Below are 22,179 nucleotides of genomic sequence, written 5' to 3' on the forward strand. Positions count from 1 at the left end.
TGAATTAATGACATAGCAAGCATTTAATTAATTTCTGAGTTTCTTTGGCCTCGATTAATTATATGATTATCTAAGACTATATAATTGTATATAATTGGCGATAATGCCTCATTCACAGGAGCTTAACATTTTAATTCCAAATCTTTTCCAGTCTTATGATTTCAGTAAAAAACATTGTGAAATTAATATCCTCGATTTTCTTACCAATGCATTGAGGAAAATAAGATCTTTTACACAGAAATCTGCCCGACGTTTTAACTACAAATCAAATGTTGAAATATCAGTCAGAAAGTGGTAGATTGAGAATTAAGTGAAAAGGAACTTTTGCAGAAAAGAGCAACCATTGAGGAGAGTTCGCGCATATTGCGTTACAGTATTGCGGTGTTTTTAATTACCTTGACAAAGTTAAGCTATTCTTAATTTAAAAAATAATAAACACTCCTCATTTTTCAGTTTTCTATCAATGTTTCTTCAGTTATTTGAAATTAATGCAGTACAGAGTTTTTAGTCGTTAACCCTGCTTATTATTACCTTAAGACAATCTGTATAGACGAAAATATATAATATTTGCTGTAACAACAATGCTAATAAGATTTTCTTTTGCTCACCTTAGTAAAAGCAGATCGACGATAAGATGAATCTGACAATTTGTCGATGACATCTCGATCATCTGACAACGTTTCAGTCAGATCTTTCGCGATAACAAAGAAACTTTCTACAAGAGAAACAAAATGTGTAGAACTAAAGAGGAAGTATTGTCTTTGTGTTCAGCTGTACGGCTTCACTTCAACTTAAACTATACTCATTTACAGTTTAAATGACGGAATATAAAAATGATGGAATATTTCATAAATCCTCAGTGAATCAATGTTAAATGCTCCAATAACATGAGGCTTGTGCAAGCGATGGTAACAACAGAAACTATTAATGCAGAATAAGAAAAATTTGGAATTTTTTGTTGGCTAGGTTTGGGTTAACTTAAACGAAACTCATTTAGAGTTCAAATTTTGGAGTCTACAAACGATTTTCTAAAACTTCGTGAATCAAAGGTAAATGCTCAAATAACAAGGATTTTGAGGAAGCGAAGGGAACAGCTCTGAGACGGTTACATTTCAGAAAGAGAAAAAGAGGCCATGTGGATATGAGAATATTTACAAGAAAAAAGGAAAAGAGGGGAACGGATTAAGGAAAGAAGACAGAATGAAGGAAACTGAGAGAATTTTCAAATGAGAAAAAAATAGTAAGAAATAGAAAGAGAAGAAAAGGAAGGAGGGTAAAACGAACAGGAAAATCTGAAGAAGAAAAGAAATTAGCGGAATAAAAGAAGAAAAAGAAAAGAGAAGTAATAAAATCTTGAAAAGAAGAAATTAGGAGAAAGATAATAGAAAGAAAAGAGATGAGAGCAAGATAAGTTTTGCAAATAGTTTTAAATTATCAATCCCCTTAATAGTTATTATAAAGGTTTACAACAAAATAAAATCTAAGTAACTCATACCGTAATTATGCGCAAAATGGCTGAAAATGGAGAGCAGTTTCCTCCTTTGGCGATGGTCATTGTTGAATACCTAAAATGGAATAGAAAATATGTAAATTGAATTCCGTTGCCAATCCATGTAGAAGAGATTGAGAATGTAAATGGTTTCCAAAACTTCTTGAAAGGGATTCAGATTCAAGATAGGGTACAATGCCTGCCAAAAGTCTTGGAACACTGACGTCAATTTCCAAGGTCAAAATCAATCATTCCCCTCTCCCCTACAAAACAATGTTGGTTTACTAAGAAAAGGGTTAGGATTTTAGAAAGCACTTTCTTTTGCGCTTCTTTTATGTTATTTCTCTAAATTATCAACGTTCTTCAGGGAGAAGGGGGCGGAAGAAGTAATTTTTGTCTTGAAAGGAATGAAAGATATTAAATGCAGCGTAAATTGCTGCGTGTTCCAAGTACTTTTGACAGGCATTGTCGGTACTTTTCGCTCCCGTTGTGAATAGAAACTGCGCATGAAATGGATCGATCTGTGCTTCATTTGTGTATGCCTGAACAAAAGTACATTGGCAGTTCTTTCACCCTTTCGTTATGAAACTCCTTTCATGAAATAGCTGTGTTTAATTATAAAGAGAAAAAATACGTAGAGATATATTGACAAAAACGCATCGAACATACACAAATTGGATCTATGAAAGCCATAAGACAATTTTATTTTCGAATATAAACCTGCAATTGCTATTTTGGTTGACTTCAAATTTTTATATCTCCTTTGTGCTAAGTTTTATTTTTTGTAAATAGCGATGTCATAAACACTTTTGACTTGGATGATAATAACATTTGCAAAGATTGTTTTTTATTTTCCTTATAAACCATTTCATTACAGTAGAGACATATTACGTAATTTTGCTCTGAAACAATATCTACTTTACAACTCAGATACGACGAATGACTCAGGATAAAGCAAGCGGAATATAATTAAACAATTTATGAAATTAATATTTAAGGCCGCAAGCATAGGGCAGCTATAACTGAAAAAATTTCCATTGCTTCATCACCGGTGCGGTCATTTTTAATTCAAATTAACAAGCAGAAAAAAAAATTTTTACTAATTACAAAGATTCTAAAGGCAATGTTCAGAATGGTATGTTTTGTTATGTTCAAAATACTGAGGGAAGATATATCTCGAAATTTATAAGCTTGACTATTCTTGGAATGTAATGGTCTCGATTATGTGCGCTTGCAACTAAAAACGAGGCTTGCCACTTGGATACAGTTGCCATGGAAAATGCCCTTGGTTTCAAAATGGGGGATTGAGTGATATCTCAATAATGTAAAACTTTTTGAACAATGAATTAATTATGAAATACTATTTTAAAAACTGCCAAGAAATAAATAAATAATCAATAAAATAACTGCTAAGAAAATAACTTGTGATTCCAATCAGTTTACAATTTCTAAAGTTCTTTTGTTCAGAACGCAGTTGAGTGAGCTTTCATGTTTTTATAAAGTCGGCTATTGTGAATAATTAGCAAAGCTTTGAGACAAATTTTGTGAATTTCGTAAAATAAAAAAACACTTACTTTTTCAGCATTAGATTTTATTGGAAAACACCTTGATTCTTCAAAGGGGATTCCTTAATAAAGTTATAAGCCATTAACAGTTAAAAGTAACTCTGGCTATTATAAAGAAATAAAAATAGATCTTTTTCAGAAAAACTTCAGACGTTTTGAAGAATCTTGGCTTTATACCATTCATAACTGTGTATAACTTCATACATTTATCAAAAAGCTAACATTCTTTCGTCTTTGGTAGCTTTAGGTTTAAACGATAAACCTCTTTTGTAGTATTTTCACTTTATTTGCCTTGCCCGCCTTTAAAGGGATATATGAATAATTTATTCATTTCATTTTCATTTTCATTTTAAAATTATTTATGCACGGTAGCCCGGTCAGTCATGACTGATTTTCAGGGGGCCGTGCCAAAAACTTTACAAATTAAAAAATCTACTAAAATTAATAACAAAAAAAGGAAACTAATTACAATCATAAATAATTTATCTACAACTATTTACAATAAATTTACAACAAACCCTTTATCTTTTTCTTAAAAGAAGATAAAGAGGGAGCTTGCTTGGCCTCGCGGCTGAGATCATTCCAGATTTTTGCTCCACGAAATGCGAACGCTTTCTGTCCATTACTAGTTTTCATGAATGGCACTAGCAAGTCAGTTTCGGCATTTCTAAGGTTGATAATATTGCAATCAGAATTTCTAACAAATAAATGCGAGAGATAATCAGGCGCGAGACTATTAACAGATTTATATACAGTTGTTGCAGTCTCACTTCTGATCATATCCCTAACAGTTGGCCATTTTAACTCTGTAATCAAAGCTTCGGCAGGAGCATCGTAGCCGCTATTTGTAATAATTCTAGCGGCTCGATTCTGCAATTTTTGAAGCTTAACCAGTCGGAACTCTGCACAGTTCCCCCACACAGAACAGCAGTACCGAAAATGTGGCTCTACAATACCTCTATATAATTTGCAAAGTACATTTTTTGGCAAAAATTTCTTTGCATATTTTAAAAAGCCTAACGAGCGGGAGACTTTGGCTTGAACAGATTTAATTTGCTCGTCCCACACGAGGTATTGGTCAACTTGGACACCAAGATACTTAATACTGTCGACGAGTTCTACAGGGGAATCATCGATAACGAATGCAGGTGAACCCACAGTGTTTTCACCAATCTTTTTCAGATTTGGTCTAGATCCGATTACCATTGCCTGAGTCTTGGTTACATTCAAAGACAATTTATTGCCCTGAAGCCATTCTTTCAAACATTTCAATTCGTTGTTGAGCGTTTCAGTTAGATCCTCAATGCTCTTAGAGGAATAGGATATGCTAGTATCGTCGGCGTACCTTTGCAGTTTTTCAAGGCGAATGGCAGATCATTTATATAGATTAGGAAGAGTAGTGGACCTAAACAAGAACCTTGTGGGACACCACAGTTGATGCTTCCGATGTCAGATTGCACTCCATTAACCTTAGTGAATTGCTGCCTACTGCTAAGATATGATTTGAACCATTGAAGCTCAAGACCCTGAATTCCGTAGTTAGATAGCTTTTGAATAAGTATGGCATGATCAACAGTATCAAAAGCCTTTTTCAATTCAATGAAAATATTTCCTGTACATTTTCCACGCTCAATATTAATGTGCCAGTCATTAGTGCCAGAAAACAAGCAAGTTACAGTGGAATGCAGAGCTCTAAAACCTGATTGGCCAGAATACAGAAGTTTATTTTTGTCTAGATAATCATATAGTTGGTTGTAAATCAATTTCTCAAAAAGTCTTGCCAGAAATGGGAGCACAGAAATCGGTCTATAATTGGAACGATTGTTTTTTTCTCCACTTTTAAAGATTGGGGCAACCCTTGCAGTTTTCCAATTTTCAGGAAAAACTCTAGTGGCAATTGAGAGGTTGAAAATGTCACAGAGAGATTCTGCAATGACAGAGAATGCGATCTTTAGGAAATGGTTAGCAATGTCATCAGGACCGAAACCCTTGGACGTTTTGAATTTGCCAAAAACCTTTTTTATCTGAGGAACATCAAAGGCTTGTAATTTAAACTGTAAATTTTCAGGGTTCACTTCCAGCTTATCTTCAACAAGGGGGTTGGCTTTCTGTGGAATTTTGTCACTAAGAGATTTGCCAATATCACAAAAGAAATCATTCATTGTCTGAGCAACAGCATTATTATCGGTAACATGCTTACCATCAACATCAAGTGACTGAATTTGAGTCGTTTTTGATTTCTTATTGAGAACCATGTTAATGGTTTTCCAAGTGTTTTTAAGATCACCTTGGGAAAGGGCAATCTTATTCGTAAAATATTCGCGCTTTAAATCTTTGTTTAATCTATTAATAATTCTAGCAATTATTTCATTCCAATCTTCCCCAACCTACTTCTAACCTTGTCTTCTCATATAATTGTCAAATTACCAGTAACTCTGTATATGCAAGAAAACTTTTGAAGCAAGAAGAACCAAAAACAAAAATTCAAAACTCCGCCGCCACTTACCGCTCTTTCGACGCCGGGATTCGAAACCACCGCCGGGTGTTTTCTCTCAGTTTTCATCTCAAATTTCTGATGTTTTCTGACAGTAAATAATTCTTCCATTTATCAGCAAAATGAAGCTTTGTTTGTAAATAATTAGCGATCTTGTTCAACAAGAAAATCTGCGTGTTGCAAATCAGTTGAAAAGTAACAACAAAATTTGTAACGGTTTTTTTCATTTTTAAAGAGCTGATTAATTTGACGTCGCAACTGTCGCCATCGTTGCTAGGAAACAATGGCAATGATGCAATGCGTTTTGAAACCTTGATATCTAAATCGACCAAATATGGCGGCATTGCTGCACAACTATCAAGCTATCCTAAATTGAAATACAGCCACACAAGCACACGGGAAGATATTTTACACACCAAGTTTTACTGCTTTTTCAAGGAAACAATATTTTGTTGACATTTTACATTGAAGAGTTTTATCAGTTTTCTTGCCCCTTGGAGTCTCAATGTTTTACTCTCCCTTTACGAATGTATCCTGAAAGTTTGACGATCGCTTGCCCTTTAGAATAAAAACAATTTTCGGTTGGTGGAAACGAAGCCTTGATTCAGTGGTGATTATTTTGTTGGGAAACCTTTCTTCTAATTTGACCCAAGACATAAACAGGTTGCAAAACTTCTTCGCTGTTCATCTGTTAACTTTTTTGTTAAAATAATAAACTTTTGTATTAGAAGCCTTTGCAAATCAATTGATGTCAAATCAAGAAAGAACACCGAAGACAGAAGGTAAGAAGTCAGGTTCAAATTGGCCAATGAAACTTTGTAATTTTTTACAAACTGGTTCGCACAACACATTATATTTTAATAAAAAGAAATACAAGGTGTTTACTTTCAGTTGGGAAAATTATCTGCATGGTGCAGTCACCGGTGGATTGAAAGACAATCTCGTCATTTGAGCAGTTTTTAAATGTCCTTGTGAAGCAGAAATATCTTTTAGCAGTGGGTCATTAAGCGACAACATCTCTTAAACGCTTCAGAGCAACAAGTCTGGCTGGCATCGATGAATTAAAGCGTTGGATGTACAGCCTTGGAACATTTCTTCTTATTTCAAACCTGCTTTCTTGTGCTCATTTTCCATCTAATGTGGTACAACACCTTACAGCATTGATAGTGCAGTCAACACTCGGATGCACCCCCATATCATTACTGAAGGACCATTCCTGAAGACTTGTGAGGAATCGACAATCATTAGAGAATATGACATCCTCCAAATTTTCAACACTCAAAGGAGAAGCAGCATCGACCCAAGATAATCTACGACAGCGATTGATAGGACTAAGGCAAGTTTTTTTACTTCTTTTTTCATTTCTTTCTTACGTTCCTTGTTATGTTTACCTGAATATTTCTAATGTTTAATTTTCTCAATTTATTTACATGTCGATAATTGTTTGCAGATATTGAAAACATCATACTGCAGCTTTACCCCTTGATATGCTAAAACCAAGGGTATCGCCAAGGGGGGTATAGGGGATGCGGTATCCCCCAGCATTTTCTTCGTCGGCACATTAAGGATTTTAACAGGGCAAAAGATGTATTTTTTGTACTTACTCTGTAACCTTCTTGCAACAATGGCAACATATAAACATTTTTGTGTAGTTGAACTTCTGAAGTATGGCACTAGAGTACACTCCCCTCTCAAAAGTCTTCGAACGAAGCCAATGTTGCGACTGTGCCGGGGTCAAGTTGTTGAAAACAAAAAGTAAAGTTAATTGCTTATATTTATAGAATGACAATAGATATCACTTCGAAATATCAGCCAGCCATAAAACAAAGTTTAAATTATACAAATTTTTAAGGCCCCGTTTACATTGTCACTTTTCTTAACATGGCTGATCACTCGAAGTAAGTACACTACTTGGAAGAATATAAGTGGCAGTGAGTTGTTTGAAAAGCTTATTAGCAAGGTTTGTAAACCAGTTCGTGGCGTTTTCTTTTTTATCCAGAGTGGAGCAATGAGCACGTTTCTTCGTTTTAACGATTCAAAATTTTCGTAGAGTTGAACTTTCAAAGTATGGCACTAGAGTACAAGCTTTGAAACAGAAACGCATAAAAGTAGCATGTTAGAGTATTTTTCTGTTAACTACATCCTTGATGTGTGAGACACTCCCTTTTTCTTGGCTAAAATCACCTATGAGTGAATTTTGGCAAAAAGATCATTTTCTGTCCAAAGTATATAGAATGAATTCATGAAACATGAACTGAGAAGTAGATTATTACATCAAATATCAATCTATAGCGTTAATAAGGGAAATTTAAATACACGAACAAGGCTATAAAAAACATTCCATAGATATACTAAATTGCGTGCGATACAGTATAATATATGAATAAAAATAAATTGTACCAGGAATCAGGAAATAATATTAGATTAATGAATAAAAATTCTAGAATTCTATTAAAAACATTACTTGGAGACATTTTGAATCCTGCAAGTTGTATAAACAAATTTTTTCTTTTTTTGTCGTCGCTCCGTTGCTCGCCAAGACACAAATATCTCCGGGCTGTCGAAAAATGTAAGCAATTACAAAGTGACATGTACATGATACTAAATGTAACGCAGTTGTATCAAGTAATACCTTCACGAATTGCCCCTTGCTATAAAGTTTCGTCCTATTATATCTACTTTCAGAAAAGATATTAAATTAATGCCGTTGGGGGCTTGAAGCAAAAACTCCCATCTAAAAATAGCCCAAGGGGGCAACTTTTAGTCGGGTTCCATACCCTATCTGTTTCAGCGTATCAAACCACCCCTTTTTGCAAAATTTCATGCTGGTATCACAATTTGCAGAATTGTTTGACCAAAAGCCATGACTAAGTGGTGTGCTGTGTTTATGTGTAAACGGAACCAACTGCTAACCTTATGACGCCACTGATTCTTACGATTTGTCACTCATACCCTATGTTTTAAACCCCCGAAATAAACTTTTCCGTGCAAATTTTCGAGTTGTTTTTAGTTTTATTAGTCCAGTCGCTTAAGGTGAAAATCGTAACAGACTGAAACAAGGCACGAGACCTTTTATGGTGATACTTGGGGGCATGGGGAACATTTCAAGAGTGGGCGCCGTTTTCTATCGATTTCAGGGGTAGGCTAGAGATAAAAATCGTATGACGTCATAGAAAAGTCTCCATTCTGTTTCTTGGAGAAAATCTACGTATGATTGTATCAATGGAGTAGAGTTAGATGACTGATTTATAGCTGTACATGATCCATATGCAAAACTGCTTGTGTTTTTATTTCGCTGCATTTAAAATTTCTCAGAACCGGGGGTCAGAGCATAACTTTGCACACTAATTTTAAAGCATTGGCGCTGTTGAGACTACCTCTGGATTACTTCAATTTAGAACATCAAAACTTCATGAAACATTCTCTAGTTTAGGCGTCTGAAAATGTAAGGCAACGACAGCGCCACAGGGATGAATTGGAGGACACGCCTTCCGGTTTTCGGCAGGATAGATTTTGTAATTCTTCTAAATTCGATGAGAAAATGTCGGAGAATTTGATTCTGTGGTTTTAATTTTGCCAAAACCAGTGTAACCGAAAATTAGTCATGGACGTTCGCTATCGGTAAAATTAGCGTTCCCGGTCGGTAACGGGGTCTTCTGAAAGCAAAAGGTGTGGCAGGAGGGCAAATACAAATTTCAAATATGAACATGCCGCTTGTGCAACATGCCGCTGCGATAGCCCCCAACATTATGTTCGTCGGCACTAGCTTGAAGGTTTTCTTCCAGTATTTAGATGTTATTATTCAGTGTTGAGGTACCTCTGGCGCAAAGCCAGCCTCCCGACGCCATTAGTCCCAATAAAACCCCACACTATGATTGAACCAGAGTTAGAAAATGTGGGTTGACAAAGCATGGTATTATTGGCCTCTTTGTTGTTCGCCAAACTCTTAATACACCGGAGTCGTTTTTCAAGCCAAATCTACAATCATCTGAAAAAATTACATCGCCCCAGTAATGGAGTTGCCATTCCAGCCTTTGATCCCATATTGTTTAAGTAATCTAGTAACAAGACGTTTGGAAACACTTGCTTTTGCAAACGAGCAGTGGGACCACGCCCCTTTTGCCTCGTTTTAGTTATTTGTACCTAGTTAACTTTCCTTAGGAAATTTGATCTACCCCTACCCAGCGTTTTTAATCCATTTTTAGAAGAAATATGTAGATCATATTTTCAGAAAAGTGGGGGGGGGGATTACCCCCCTCCCATACCACCCCTTGGCGCCACCATTGCAAACGAGTTACCTAAGTTAGTCTTAAGCTGACCCAAACTTGCGTATGTTTGCTTTCTCGCCTCTTTGCATGTCTTTCTTTCTCCTCTATCAAAAATTTTCCTGTGACGGCCTGTGCTTATTTGAGCTTTGGACGAGCCAGTGTTTTTGCATTTTCTATAAATATATTGTGCTGTCGACTTACTGCAACCTACTTGTTTTGAGATTTCAGCAAACGAATGACAGGCTTCCGCAAAAATTTAACTGCCTCTCGTTGACTTTCCGAATACTCTCTTGTTTTTATGATTCTAATAAATACGTTATAAAAACATCAATATTTTCAAATTCCCCCTATGATTTTTATGAAATATATCTATGATAAAAAGTAGAAAACACATTTGTGTTTCTAGGACTTGTATTTTTGCTGACACCATTTCAATAATCCCGCCAAAAAGCCATACTTTTAACAACAGTGTTGAAATGCTATTTATGGAGACGCCATTTTTTCTTTCTTCGTCTAAATACTTTGGTCACGTAATTGCACACATGACATTAAGGAAAGGGTTCTAATATTGCATAGAAATGATTGATTGGCAATGTATAGATAGAAAAATAAGCGTGCCGAACAGCCCTTGATTACCGAGTTGCGTCCGTCACGAATGGTCCAAAAGTGATGGTACAGGGGTGTATCGAGGGGCAAATAGCAAATAGCGTACGAGATTTCTCTAAAACAGAAGGATTTCTTGGGAATTTCAGCCAAAACAATAGAATTTTCACGAAAGGTGTACAATATTTTCTTGGAGTGATTTGTCCCTCGGGGTGCATCACACCAGTAGGTGTTTGCAAATTGATCGTTGTTGATGGTACAATAAATATCGCAAAGTATTGCACTAGATGAAAATCTGCTTTCATCCATAAAGAATTGTTTTGGTGACAAAAATGCTTTCTTCATCTTCAAACATGACAATGCTTTTCCACATGCTGCAAGATTCATCAAGATTTATCTCCAACTCCGTGAAATCCAGCGAACCAAATGGCGATTGAAAATGCGTGGGGTCAAATACAATGCAAAAATGAAGGAGAAAACTCCTAGAAATATGGCTGAACTCATCAAAAAGTATTTGAAATATGGGGAAATGTTAAAAATGTTTGTACCGATCGATCCCAGCCAGACTTGGTGCTGTGAAGAAATGCCGTGGCTACATGACCAAGTACTTAATTATATTTCTGCTTAAGAAGGATGTAGGATGTTCAATAATTGCTGAAATGTTGAGATCAAATCCGCCGGTGACATCACAATGCAGATTTTTTTTCAAATGAAAGAAATAATGTATTTCTCATTTAATTGTCTCAAGAAACAGTTTGTCAAAAATTACAATCTTTCACTGGCCAATTTGAACGTGACTTCCTACTGACTTTGCTGTTTTTCGTTGGTTTGATATTGGTTGCTTCGAGGGGCAAATCAAATTCACTCTATGGAAGTGTTGTAAAACCTTTAGCGAATTGTTCTTTCATAACATCCGTACAAATCATTTTGTTTTGGTTGAAATTTCGTACGCTTTTTCCAAAAGTGAATTGTTCCTCGGGTTAATTTGCGAAAGTAGCGCGAAGGTTTCATATTTCAACAAATAATGAAACTGTTGCAACCTTTTTATGCCTTGGTTCATTTTAGAAGAAAGGTTTCTCAACAAATTTATTACTATTAAAAAAAGGCTTCGTTTCCACCAACCTAAAATTGTTTTTATTCTAAAGGGCAAACTTTCAGATACTTTCGTGAAGGGAGAGTAGAACGAGCGTCAAATAACTTTAAAGGGGCAAGAAAACTGAGAAAACTTTTCAATGTTAAATGGCAACAAAACAGCGATTTCTTGAAAATGCATTAACACTTGGTCTGCAAAAAATCTACTGGTGTGTGGTTGTCAGGGACGGATTTAGCGGGGGGCGTAGAGGGTACCCCCCCCCGCTATTTCTGTGTTATTTGGTAAATTTTGTTTCATTCGGTAAATATCATTTTTGTTAGTCAGTAGTAGCAAAATAACGCCAAGACGTTACTTCATTTATTTTCGTATCTGCAGCGTAGGGAAGGGGGGGGGGAGTGGGGAATTCTCAGATGTATTTTAAGCTAATCTCAAGGGCGTCCCCGCAAAAATCCTCTATACACTTCTCTACACCTCTAAAGAATGTTCAACAATTTCCCCTCATTTTAGGGTTTGATTAGAAGTCCTCCACTTTCTTGAGACCTTCCCGATAAAATAGAAACTAAAATGCCAAACCGCTCCAATCCTTAAAAAATTGGATTCTGAAATGCTTGTCAGGAACTTTACTCCAAAGAAAACGGGCTTACTTTGAAACTTTTGTATACTTTTTATTATTTCTAGATATTTGATTACAACTTTGGAAAATCAGTTTCTAAACGTAGTGCTTTATCGCCTTACACAATTCAGGATATAAACGTTAGAGGAATTGTAAAGAAAATAGACAGCTGTAGAATATGAAAAGCCGCAAAACGCTACATATGATGTTATAAAGAGGGAAATTGCCATGTAAAAAAAACTTTTTCAAACGCATTTACGAAATGGTGTGTTTTCTGAAATTCTCAAGGTTCTGGACAGCAAAACTGTTCTCCTCTTTGTCCCGCTAATCTTCCAACCCTGTTACGCAACTGCTTTTTATTGTCTATACCTTAAAAGTTAAAAACAAAATTTCATAAATGGGCGTTTCCATCATTTACCAATGACCTGAAGGATGTGGCACAAAAAATTATTTCCGCCCCCCCCCAATTATTGTGCTTAATTCCGCCCTGGTGTTTGTATTTGAATTTGGGAAAACTGAATGAGTTTGCAGCACCGCCATATTTCAGTATCTTTTTACCGTTTCTTTATTAAATTGTTAGGAGCTCTCATCTTTCAATAATGGAAGGGGTTTGAAGAGGTTCAAAAAGTTTAATATGAAAAAGTCAGTTCAATTCATTTTTCTGGATGAGGAAAAAAATTAAGGGAATTGTCTTTGTTTATTTATTTTTGGTAATTACCCAAGTTCCATGAGACAGCAATATATTATTCCATAAGCTTTTCGTTTTTGTAATATTAAACATGACTTAAATTTTTGATAGTTCTAGTCTCATTTCAAAGAGGCTTCATGCAAAGCTAGTCGAAGAAAATGAGCAAAATAATGATTTTACGAATACACTCCCCTCATGAAAGTACCCGATCGATTGCGCTTTCAGATAAAAACAAAATTAGGCTGGCGAAAAGGACTTTTTAACTTAGCGATAATAATTTTTTGAGAAACCTTCCAAAAAAAACCAGAACACCAAAATGCTGCAAAACTTCTGCGCTTTTTATCTGTTATCATTTGTTGTTAAAATGAGAAGCCTTTGCGCTACAAGCCTTACGCAAATCAACTGATGTCAAATAGGCGAAGAACAGCAAAGTCAGGTGACTTGGACTCAGTTGAAAAGGGCCAATAAAACCTGGTAATTTTTTACAAGCCAGTTCTTGAGACAAAATATTGTTGAATAAAGAGAAATACAACATGTTTACTTTCAGTTGGGAAAAATGTTAGCATGGAGCTGCCACCGATCGATTATAAAACATGGATGACATTTAGTAACATTTTACCAGATCAAAAACTTCTTTGAAAGCAGACATATCACTCAGTCCAGGGCCATTAAGCCATATTATTTTTTTTCCGCTGCAAGTCTTGCTGAAATCGGTCGGTACGAGGGTACATTCACAATTCTTTATCATTTTCCTTGCAATATTTATCGACAGCTTTCAAAAGTTTAATTGTTTATAAACATTTTTTGCAATTTTGCGTAATGATGCAAACCATTTTTGATGCAAATTTGATTAGGGCGAAACGCTCAGACGTTGGTGTTGCGACGTTGGAGTTCTTGCTCTTTTTGACCGTGAACAATTTTTTAGACTTCTTGTTTTTCAAATCTTTTTGCATGTGTCGAAAGCGGCAGTTTTTGGACATTCAATGATACTAGCAATTTAATGATAGCTTTTTCCCATCATTGTGATAAAACCAGTGGTGGCGCTAGGTTTCCTCCGACAAAGGGGCTAGCACTTCCGACGGAGGGGCTAATTTTTTTAGAGAACGATAGGGCTAGGGGGCGACAAGGAATTGTAAGGGTACTGGAGACCGAAGGCGAGCGTTGCGAGCCGAAAATTCGGGGGGTCCGGGGGTACTCCCCCGGGAAAATTTTGGTGGCTACACCCATTAGATTGGCTAAAAATGCTATCAAAATGGTGTAATCGTGTTTTTTACTACGTTTTTTGACATATTACTAAGGGCACGTTTGCCCCCTCCCTTGCCCCTCCTAGCAAAGGGCAGGAGGGGCGCTTGCCCCCCCGCGCCCCCCTTCTCCGGCGTCCCTGGAAATTTTTTTTGAAAGCTGCCTCTAGATAAGCTTAAAACTACTCTAAATCTTTACAACTCATCAAACGTTGCCAATTCAAGTAGGGCCTATCTTTGGAAAGTATGAATTTAAATAAAAAGCAACCAACTGAACTTAAGGAAAACTGGAACACAACGTAACTTTATAGGAACAGACCTAAGCGGTGGAATACGCACTTCTACATATCGAAAATTCAAGTCCAAGAATCAAAATTGTTTCACAGAGCAATTCTACTCTTCGGGAACTTAGCCTTAAATCTGTCTACTACTGAGTCCAAGTCAAGAGCACTTCCACGGGCACGATGAATACCTAGCATCATCAGACTGTCTAGACGCTCGTCCTTCATAAGTGAGCGCAGATCACTCTTGATGAGGCGCATAGAGCTGAAGCTGCGTTCACATTCGGCTGAAGAGACTGGCAAAGTGCATGCGATGGATACAAGCCGGTGCAGCTCAAAGAAAGCTTCATTTAGCTTTTCCAAGTGTGCCTCTAGTTGCAGAAGTGTGCTTGGGCGGTGTTTTTCTTCTTTTCTTGAGAGCATATATTTAAATGTGGCAATTTCACTGCGTAGTGCACCAATTTCAGACTGAAAAAGCTCAGCAAAATTGACAAGAGTTGTTGGGTCCAAGTAGCTTTTCGACTTGGGGGCCAATGCAGTTATGCCTTTCATGATCTTTATGTTTTTTTCGTCAAACCGCTTGCAAAGTTCTGCAGTTGTTCTGTTTAGTATTTCTTTGACATTTTGTACGTAGCCATCAAACCCGCTTGCTACTTGAGGCTCTGAAGATGCTTCCACAACAAACTCTCGAAGAGAAGCAGGCGTTGCCCTCTTTCTTGGTGGTCTTTTTTCTTCCGGCAATTCCAAGCGATCCGCTGCTTCTTCGGCAGTATCCCAGAACTCTTGAATCTTATCCCTGCTTTGACAGTCATCCAGTTCATCTTTCAATGTTGCAATGAGATCAATGGCTTGACTCAAATCATTGGAGGGTTTCTGCAACATGTCAGACGCAAATTTGGCTTTGTTCAAGACGTGTCGGATGGCAAACAGGTATCTCACAAATTTCCTGTCAATCTGCAGAAGATAACCAGTAGCTTCTGTTCTGCGACCGGGGTTCGTATCTGTGTCAATCACATCCTGCAGGACTTCCACCAAGATATCCAACCGCTCCCAGAAAACATTGAATTGCTTCGCCTGGCAAGACCATCTCGTGTCAGAAACTTTTCCAATTTCCATCACATGAACCTTGTGATCCTCTTGGACCTTTACCCATCGTACATGAACGGTGCTGCTGCTCAGAAAAGAATGCAGGCTTCTGAATAGCGATATCATGTCTGCCACACAACTGATTGATTTCACAACATCGACGATCACAAGGTTCAATCGATGACAAAAGCAATGGACGTAGTAAGCCATTTCAGCACCGGTTTTCAGAGGAAGTTTCCTTTGAACGCCATTCAGGTGACCAGAAACAACAGAAGCTCCATCGTAGCCTTGCCCCACGCATGCTTTCATGTTGGCTTCGATGCGTTGCAATCGTTCAATTATTGTGTCTGAAAGACCATCTGCATCTAAACTTTGCGCCTCAGCAATGCCAATAAATTCCTCATGTATGGCATTCTCGTAGCAGTAACGGACTGCAACAACAAGCTGCTCTTTTTTGCTTCTATCTTTAGACTCATCTGAAAGGACGGTAAAATACTGAGCCTTATTGAGCTCACTTTTTATTTGCTCAAGAACCATGTCTTTCATAATGTCTAAGATGGCATTCTGTACGCTGTGGTGAGTATACTTTGCATTTTTCGGGCCAGTGCGGATTTTGTCAGCAACAACTGGGTCATGCCTTGCAAGAAGACCAAGTATCGCAAGAAAATTACCACAAGAAGGTCCATAGTCTAGAGCTTCTTTATTTATATCGGCAACACGAAATGAACCTCCAGTCTCACGTTGGGCAATCTTCCGCTGAGCAGTGAGAAGCAGGACTTCGCAAATCACTCGCATGTAATGCCTGTTGTCTTTAACCAGTTTCGAATAAGCGGCATCATGAAGTGTGGCAATGGTCTGAAAATTTCCAGACTTAACGTTTTCATAGTGCGCTTTAGCAGCTACACTTTGGGCATGAAGATGGCTGGTTTGATGTTGCAAGAGTTTGTTATCATTCACTTTGGTGCCATAGCATCTTTTCCAATTGCGCAAGCCTTGACTAACAAACGCTGGATCCTTCCGATTCTCTGAAAAATTACGACAGTGGAAACAGAAGATGGCATCCTCCATTTGCGAATACTCAATCCAGGGATACTTTTCATACAGCAAAGGTGTGAATGCGCGATGCTGATTGCCAATCAAATGTGTAGGGAAGGAAATATTACGAGGCTGCACAGGTCCGCCGTCTTTGGTTGAGGATATGTCCTTGGGGCCAGCGACGGATAGTGTAAGTTGCGGTCCTCTCGAATCTCCTTGAAGTGCTAAAACGAAAAAAATTATCCATCACACTTTGCAAACTTTTTTCCTGTTAAGTTCTTGGCAGTGCCCTATTTTATATCTGAGAAGTGCCTCTTTTCATTGTTTTAGACTTTTCTTTGAGCTTTAGTGCGAAAGAGGCTATGGGAGCCAAAGTGGCTGCTTATATGCAAAACTTTTCCGGGCGAGCATGCCCCCGTGCCCTTCTAGCAGGGTTTGCCTTCGTCTTAATTACATACCAAGGTGCCCTTTTTTCACGCGCCCTTCCACTTTTTAGTACCCCCCTACGCCGCTGGTTAATGGAGAGTTACGATTATATCTGATAGCTAGTTAGTATACCTTCGGCTGATAATCCTGCAGGATCAACTTCATCTTCCAACTCGAGTTCCAACTGTTCCAAATTTTCCTCGATATCCTCGTTGCTGTCGCTTTCATTTGCTGCTTCCACAATGTCCGACATCGACTGTTCGGCTTCCGAAATGGTGACGTAGTTGTCAGCATCTACATTCGTGACTTCGGGGTCCAAGCTAGAAGTTGTACCTGGAAGTTTAAACAAATGATTTACTACCCTGTTTTACATGTGTGAAAAAGATTATAATATCTCCTGGGAGATGGACAAAAAGGCATTTTTACTAATCAATCTTTTGTGACTCTTAATATCAAAATCATCCAAAAAATTATTTTTATTTGTAAATAAAACGAAGAAATTTATACGTCTAACAAGGTTTATTCCTCATCCAGTCATAGCCAGGTATATTTGTTTAAATATGTCGCAGTCGCAGTGAAATCCCATATTATATAGGTCCGAAAATAAGAAACTTTTAATTTCTGGAGAGCTAGGTTTCCTATAAAAATACACGTTTTTTTCTTAATAAGGAACTTGTTTATAAAAAAAACTAGAAGGATTTATCGTAAATAGTAATAGATGGTTTCCCTTAAAAATAGTAAAAAATAAGAAATTTGGAAACTATTAGTACTCTGGGCTTGAGTCAAGTTTCTTATAAATAAAAAAACGTGTACGTAGAAGCAAAACACTACAAATATGTATGGTTGGGATGGGGTAAAATGGCTTAGCTACTACGTAAATGAGTTTGATTGTTTTTATGGCTGAAGCCCTTTGCTAAGTGTTTTTCCTCGTATTAAAAGGACTTAAATATTAAAACGTATAACATACCACGTTCGATTTGCTCTTCGTCTTGAATTTTCGAAATTTCAACTTCTTGTTCTTCGGGGTCTTCTGTTGTTCTTTCAGTTTCAAAATCATTAACCTTTCGTTTCTTTGGAAAAGTACCGCCTTTTGATTGAAAAAATGTTTTTATTTTTCTCTGCTGCGAGTCCGTTTCAACTATTGCCGTCGTAGGAGCAGTCCTTCCCATTGCAGCCAAATCTTTGTGCTTGGACTTCGTGTGGCGGGCAGCGTAATCATTGTTAAATACGTCATTACATATACTACATCTAACACTGAAACGGGTAACATTTGTTGCCATATCGCTATCGCACAAAAATATTCCGATGTTGTAGGTTGGTTATAGCAAGCAAGATTTGGACGAACTGCACTATCCATAACATAAGATCAAATTTAACAGCATGCGGAAAACACCTGGTACTGAACATCTAAACAACCAATTCAAACTTCTTATAACAGATTATTATTTACCATGAAATTGATGTGTCGATGAGTTGTTTTGGGATGAGCTTCCTGAATTCTGATAACAGTCCTTTTAGAAATTTCTATTTCCGCCAAAACTTAAAAAATTCGCTCCGACAAAAAAAATTCAAGCATAATTTATCTTCCGACGGAGGGGCTAGCCTCCTCCGACGGGGGGGCTGTAGCCCCCCCTGCCCCCCCTCTGGCGCCACCACTGGATAAAACATTATTTCTAGACACTGCTCAGAAGTCAATTATTTTGTTTCGGTCGCTACCGTCTTGAGGAAAAACCCTCACAGAGTTGCTTACATATCGATAAGGTTACTTTCTTCCGACGAATAAATAAATCAAAGGGCAAAACAACTTTAAGAAATAATTTGAGGAAATTATGAAAAAGTTTTCATGAAAACTGACTTTGAAGTTTGTAAACAAATTTCTCTAACAACAGATTCGCAACTGAATTCGAAACTGTCCGGATACTTTCGTGAGGGGAATGTAGCATAGCAAAAATGTTTCATTTTGTATATCTACAGTAGATTAGCATTGTGCTTTATAACGTACCATACTTTTTAAAAGCTGTTTCTCTGTTTTCGATTTATTTGATTTTTAACATCGAATCCGTTGGACATTAAAAACGTTTCGGGTCATTTAAGACTCAAACTGGAGGAAAAAACTTTTAAAAATATGGCTGAACTCAACAAAGAAGGTTTGAAATACGAAGAAACGATTCGAGGCTGTACTTCCAACGTTGGTATTCATCCATTCCAGCTGGACAGATATTTCAGCTTTACGAGGATGTCTAAGAACTGCTGAAATGTTGACGTTTTTTAATCGACTAGTAGCCATGCACAATGCATAAAGATTTCCAAAATGAAAGTAAACATGTTGTTTTTCTCTTCTTTAAAAAATATTGGCATCTTCACCTTCCGATTTTAATGTTGTTTGTTGATTTGCGAGAGGCTTTTAGCGCAATTGTTTTTACTTTAACAAGTTTTGCAGGCGTTTTATGCCTTGGGTCATTTTAGAAGGTTTTCTCAACGAATTAGTCACCACTAAATTAAGGTGTCGTTTACGCCAGCCTAAGTTCGTTTTTACTCTAAAGGGCAATCGATCGCAAAACTGTCCGGATACTTTGGCGAGGGACTGTACAATGTCAGTGCCTAAAGCTCAAGAAAACTGGAAAAATGCATTAACACTTGGTCTGCAAAATATCTACTCTTGTGCTTGTGTGGCTGTATTTCAATTTAGGATAGCTGAATAATTTTGCAGCAATGCCGCCATATTTGGACGAGATATCAAGGTTTCAAAACGCATTGCATGATAGCCATTGTTTCCTAGCAACGATGGCGACAGTTGCGACGTCAAATTAATCAGCTCTTTAAAAATGAAAAAAACCGTTACAAATTTTGTTGTTACTTTTCAAATGATTTGCAACACGCAAATTTTCTTGTTGAACAAGATCGCTAATTATTTACAAACAAAGCTTCATTTTGCTGGAAATGGAAGAATTATTTACTGTCGGGAACCATCAGAAATTTGAGATGGAAACTGAGAGAAAACACCCGGCGGAACTTTCGAATTCTGGCGTCGAAAGAGCGGTAAGTGGCGGCGGAGATTTGAATTTTCTTATTTCAGGTTTTTCTTGTTTCTTGTTTAAGGTCCTGTTTTATTCAACAGTTTTCTACAGAGATTGAATTAGTTATATTTAGACCGACTTATAAATTTGAGAAGAAAAAACCGAAATCGGTATTAAAACTTTGAGCAAAAATAAATTGTGTGTAAAAGAACAACTGCCAATTGCCAATTGAATAAAACGGGCAACTGCCAATTGATTATGACTTAAGCGTTAAACACAGAGGAAAAAATAAAGCTTTTAAAGTTGAATTTATTTTAAAACAAAGATGTTTTAACCTTGTAAGGATATAATCTTATAGTTAATAGAAGCCAAACAACTTTAGAAATTAATTGCACGAAAGGCTGAGAAACAAATGTCCATAATTTGTGAAATTTTCTTGCCAGAAAGAATGAAAAATTAAGCTGAATCAAGCGTTGATTCAAAGTACATCGTTTTAAGCAATTACTTTGGATGATAAATAGCCAATTTTCTTCAGAAAAGGTTGAATTTTTTAGATATGTGAGATTGTTTTTTTTCTTTTAAGAATTCCAACGTAGCCAAATATTGTCAGTGGCTTTTTTTCGACAATTTTTATAATAAGCAGGGAAACTTCAAGTTTAAACAACAAAAGCTTTCAAGAAATTCACCGATTGCTTTAAAATAATTATATTGCTTTCAAGATAAGTTTGATTCCAAAAAAGTTAATCGTAATTGTAAATTTTTCTAACTTTTATTAAAATATTCATTCCAAAAATGAAAAGAGATTATTATTTGCTTACTTCATTCAACTCAATATATGCAAGTATTTCCCTTGTAAATTTTTCTAACTTTTATTAAAATATTCATTCAAAAAATGAAAAGAGATTATTATTTGCTTATTTCATTGAACTCAATATATACAAGTATTTCCCTTGTAAATTTTTCTAACTTTTATTAAAATATTCATTCCAAAAATAAAAAGAGATTATTATTTGCTTACTTCATTGAACTCAATATATGCAAGTATTTCCCTTGTAAATTTTTCTAACTTTTATTAAAATATTCATTCCCAAAATGAAAAGAGATTATTATTTGCTTATTTCATTGCACTCAATATATACAAGTATTTCCCTTGTAAATTTTTATAACTTTTATTAAAAATGTTCATTCCCAAAATGAAAAGAGATTATTATTTGCTTATTTCATTGCACTCAATATATACAAGTATTTCCCTTGTAAATTTTTATAACTTTATTAAAAATTATCATTCCAAAAATGAAAAGAGATTATTATTTGCTTACTTCATTGAACTCAATATATACAAGTATTTCTCTTGTAAATTTTTATAACTTTTATTAATAATGTTCATTCTAACACTGAAAAGAGATTATTATTTGCTTACTTCATTGAACTCAATATATACAAGTATTTCCCTTGTAAATATTTATAACTTTTATTAAAAATGTTCATTCAAAAAATGAGAAGAGATTATTATTTGCTTACTTCATTGAACTCAATATATACAAGTATTTCTTTTGTAAATATTTATAACTTTTATAAATAATGTTCATTCCAAAAATGAAAATAGATTATTATTTGCTTACTTCATTGAACTCAATATATACAAGTATTTATTTTGTAAATATTCATAACTTTTATAAATAATGTTCATTCCAAAAATGAAAAGAGATTATTATTTGCTTACTTCATTGAACTCAATATATACAAGTATTTCCTTGCAAATTTTTCTAACTTTTATTAAAAATGTTCATTCCAAAAATGAAAAGAGATTATTATTTGCTCACTTCATTGAACTCAATATATACAAGTATTTCCCTTGTAAATTTTTCTAACGTTTATTAAAAATGTTCATTCAAAAAATGAAAAGAGATTATTATTTGCTTACTTCATTGAACTCAATATATACAAGTATTTCTTTTGTAAATATTTATAACTTTTATTAATAATGTTCATTCCTAAAATGAAAAGAGATTATTATTTGCTTACTTCATTGAACTCAATATATACAAGTATTTCCCTTGTAAATTTTTATAACTTTTATTAAAAATGTTCATTCAAAAAATGAAAAGAGATTATTATCTTCTTATTTCATTCAACTCAATATATACAAGTATTTCACTTGTAAATTTTTATAACTTTTATTAAAAATGTTCATTCAAAATATGACAAGAGATTATCATTTGCTTACTTCATTGAACTCAATATATACAAGTATTTCCCTTGTAAATTTTTATAACTTTT

The 22,179-nt window shown here is 35.8% G+C and overlaps 1 protein-coding gene across 1 annotated transcript; it reads right to left on the reverse strand.

Moving 5' to 3' along the window:
* Window positions 1-13,839: 13,839 nt before the first annotated feature.
* On the reverse strand, window positions 13,840-18,544 carry LOC135687380 (zinc finger MYM-type protein 1-like). The gene is made up of 3 exons (XM_065203926.2): window positions 17,850-18,544; window positions 17,015-17,215; window positions 13,840-16,680 (listed from the first exon to the last, which is right to left on the reverse strand). Exons 1-3 carry the CDS (start codon window positions 18,160-18,162, stop codon window positions 14,435-14,437), a joined length of 2,760 nt encoding a protein of 919 aa, XP_065059998.1. The 5' UTR covers window positions 18,163-18,544; the 3' UTR covers window positions 13,840-14,434.
* Window positions 18,545-22,179: the final 3,635 nt, after the last annotated feature.

This window comes from Rhopilema esculentum, chromosome 1, assembly GCF_057945365.1.
Source record: "Rhopilema esculentum isolate cy_ngs chromosome 1, ASM5794536v1, whole genome shotgun sequence".
In the NCBI taxonomy this organism is placed as follows: Eukaryota; Metazoa; Cnidaria; class Scyphozoa; order Rhizostomeae; family Rhizostomatidae; genus Rhopilema; species Rhopilema esculentum.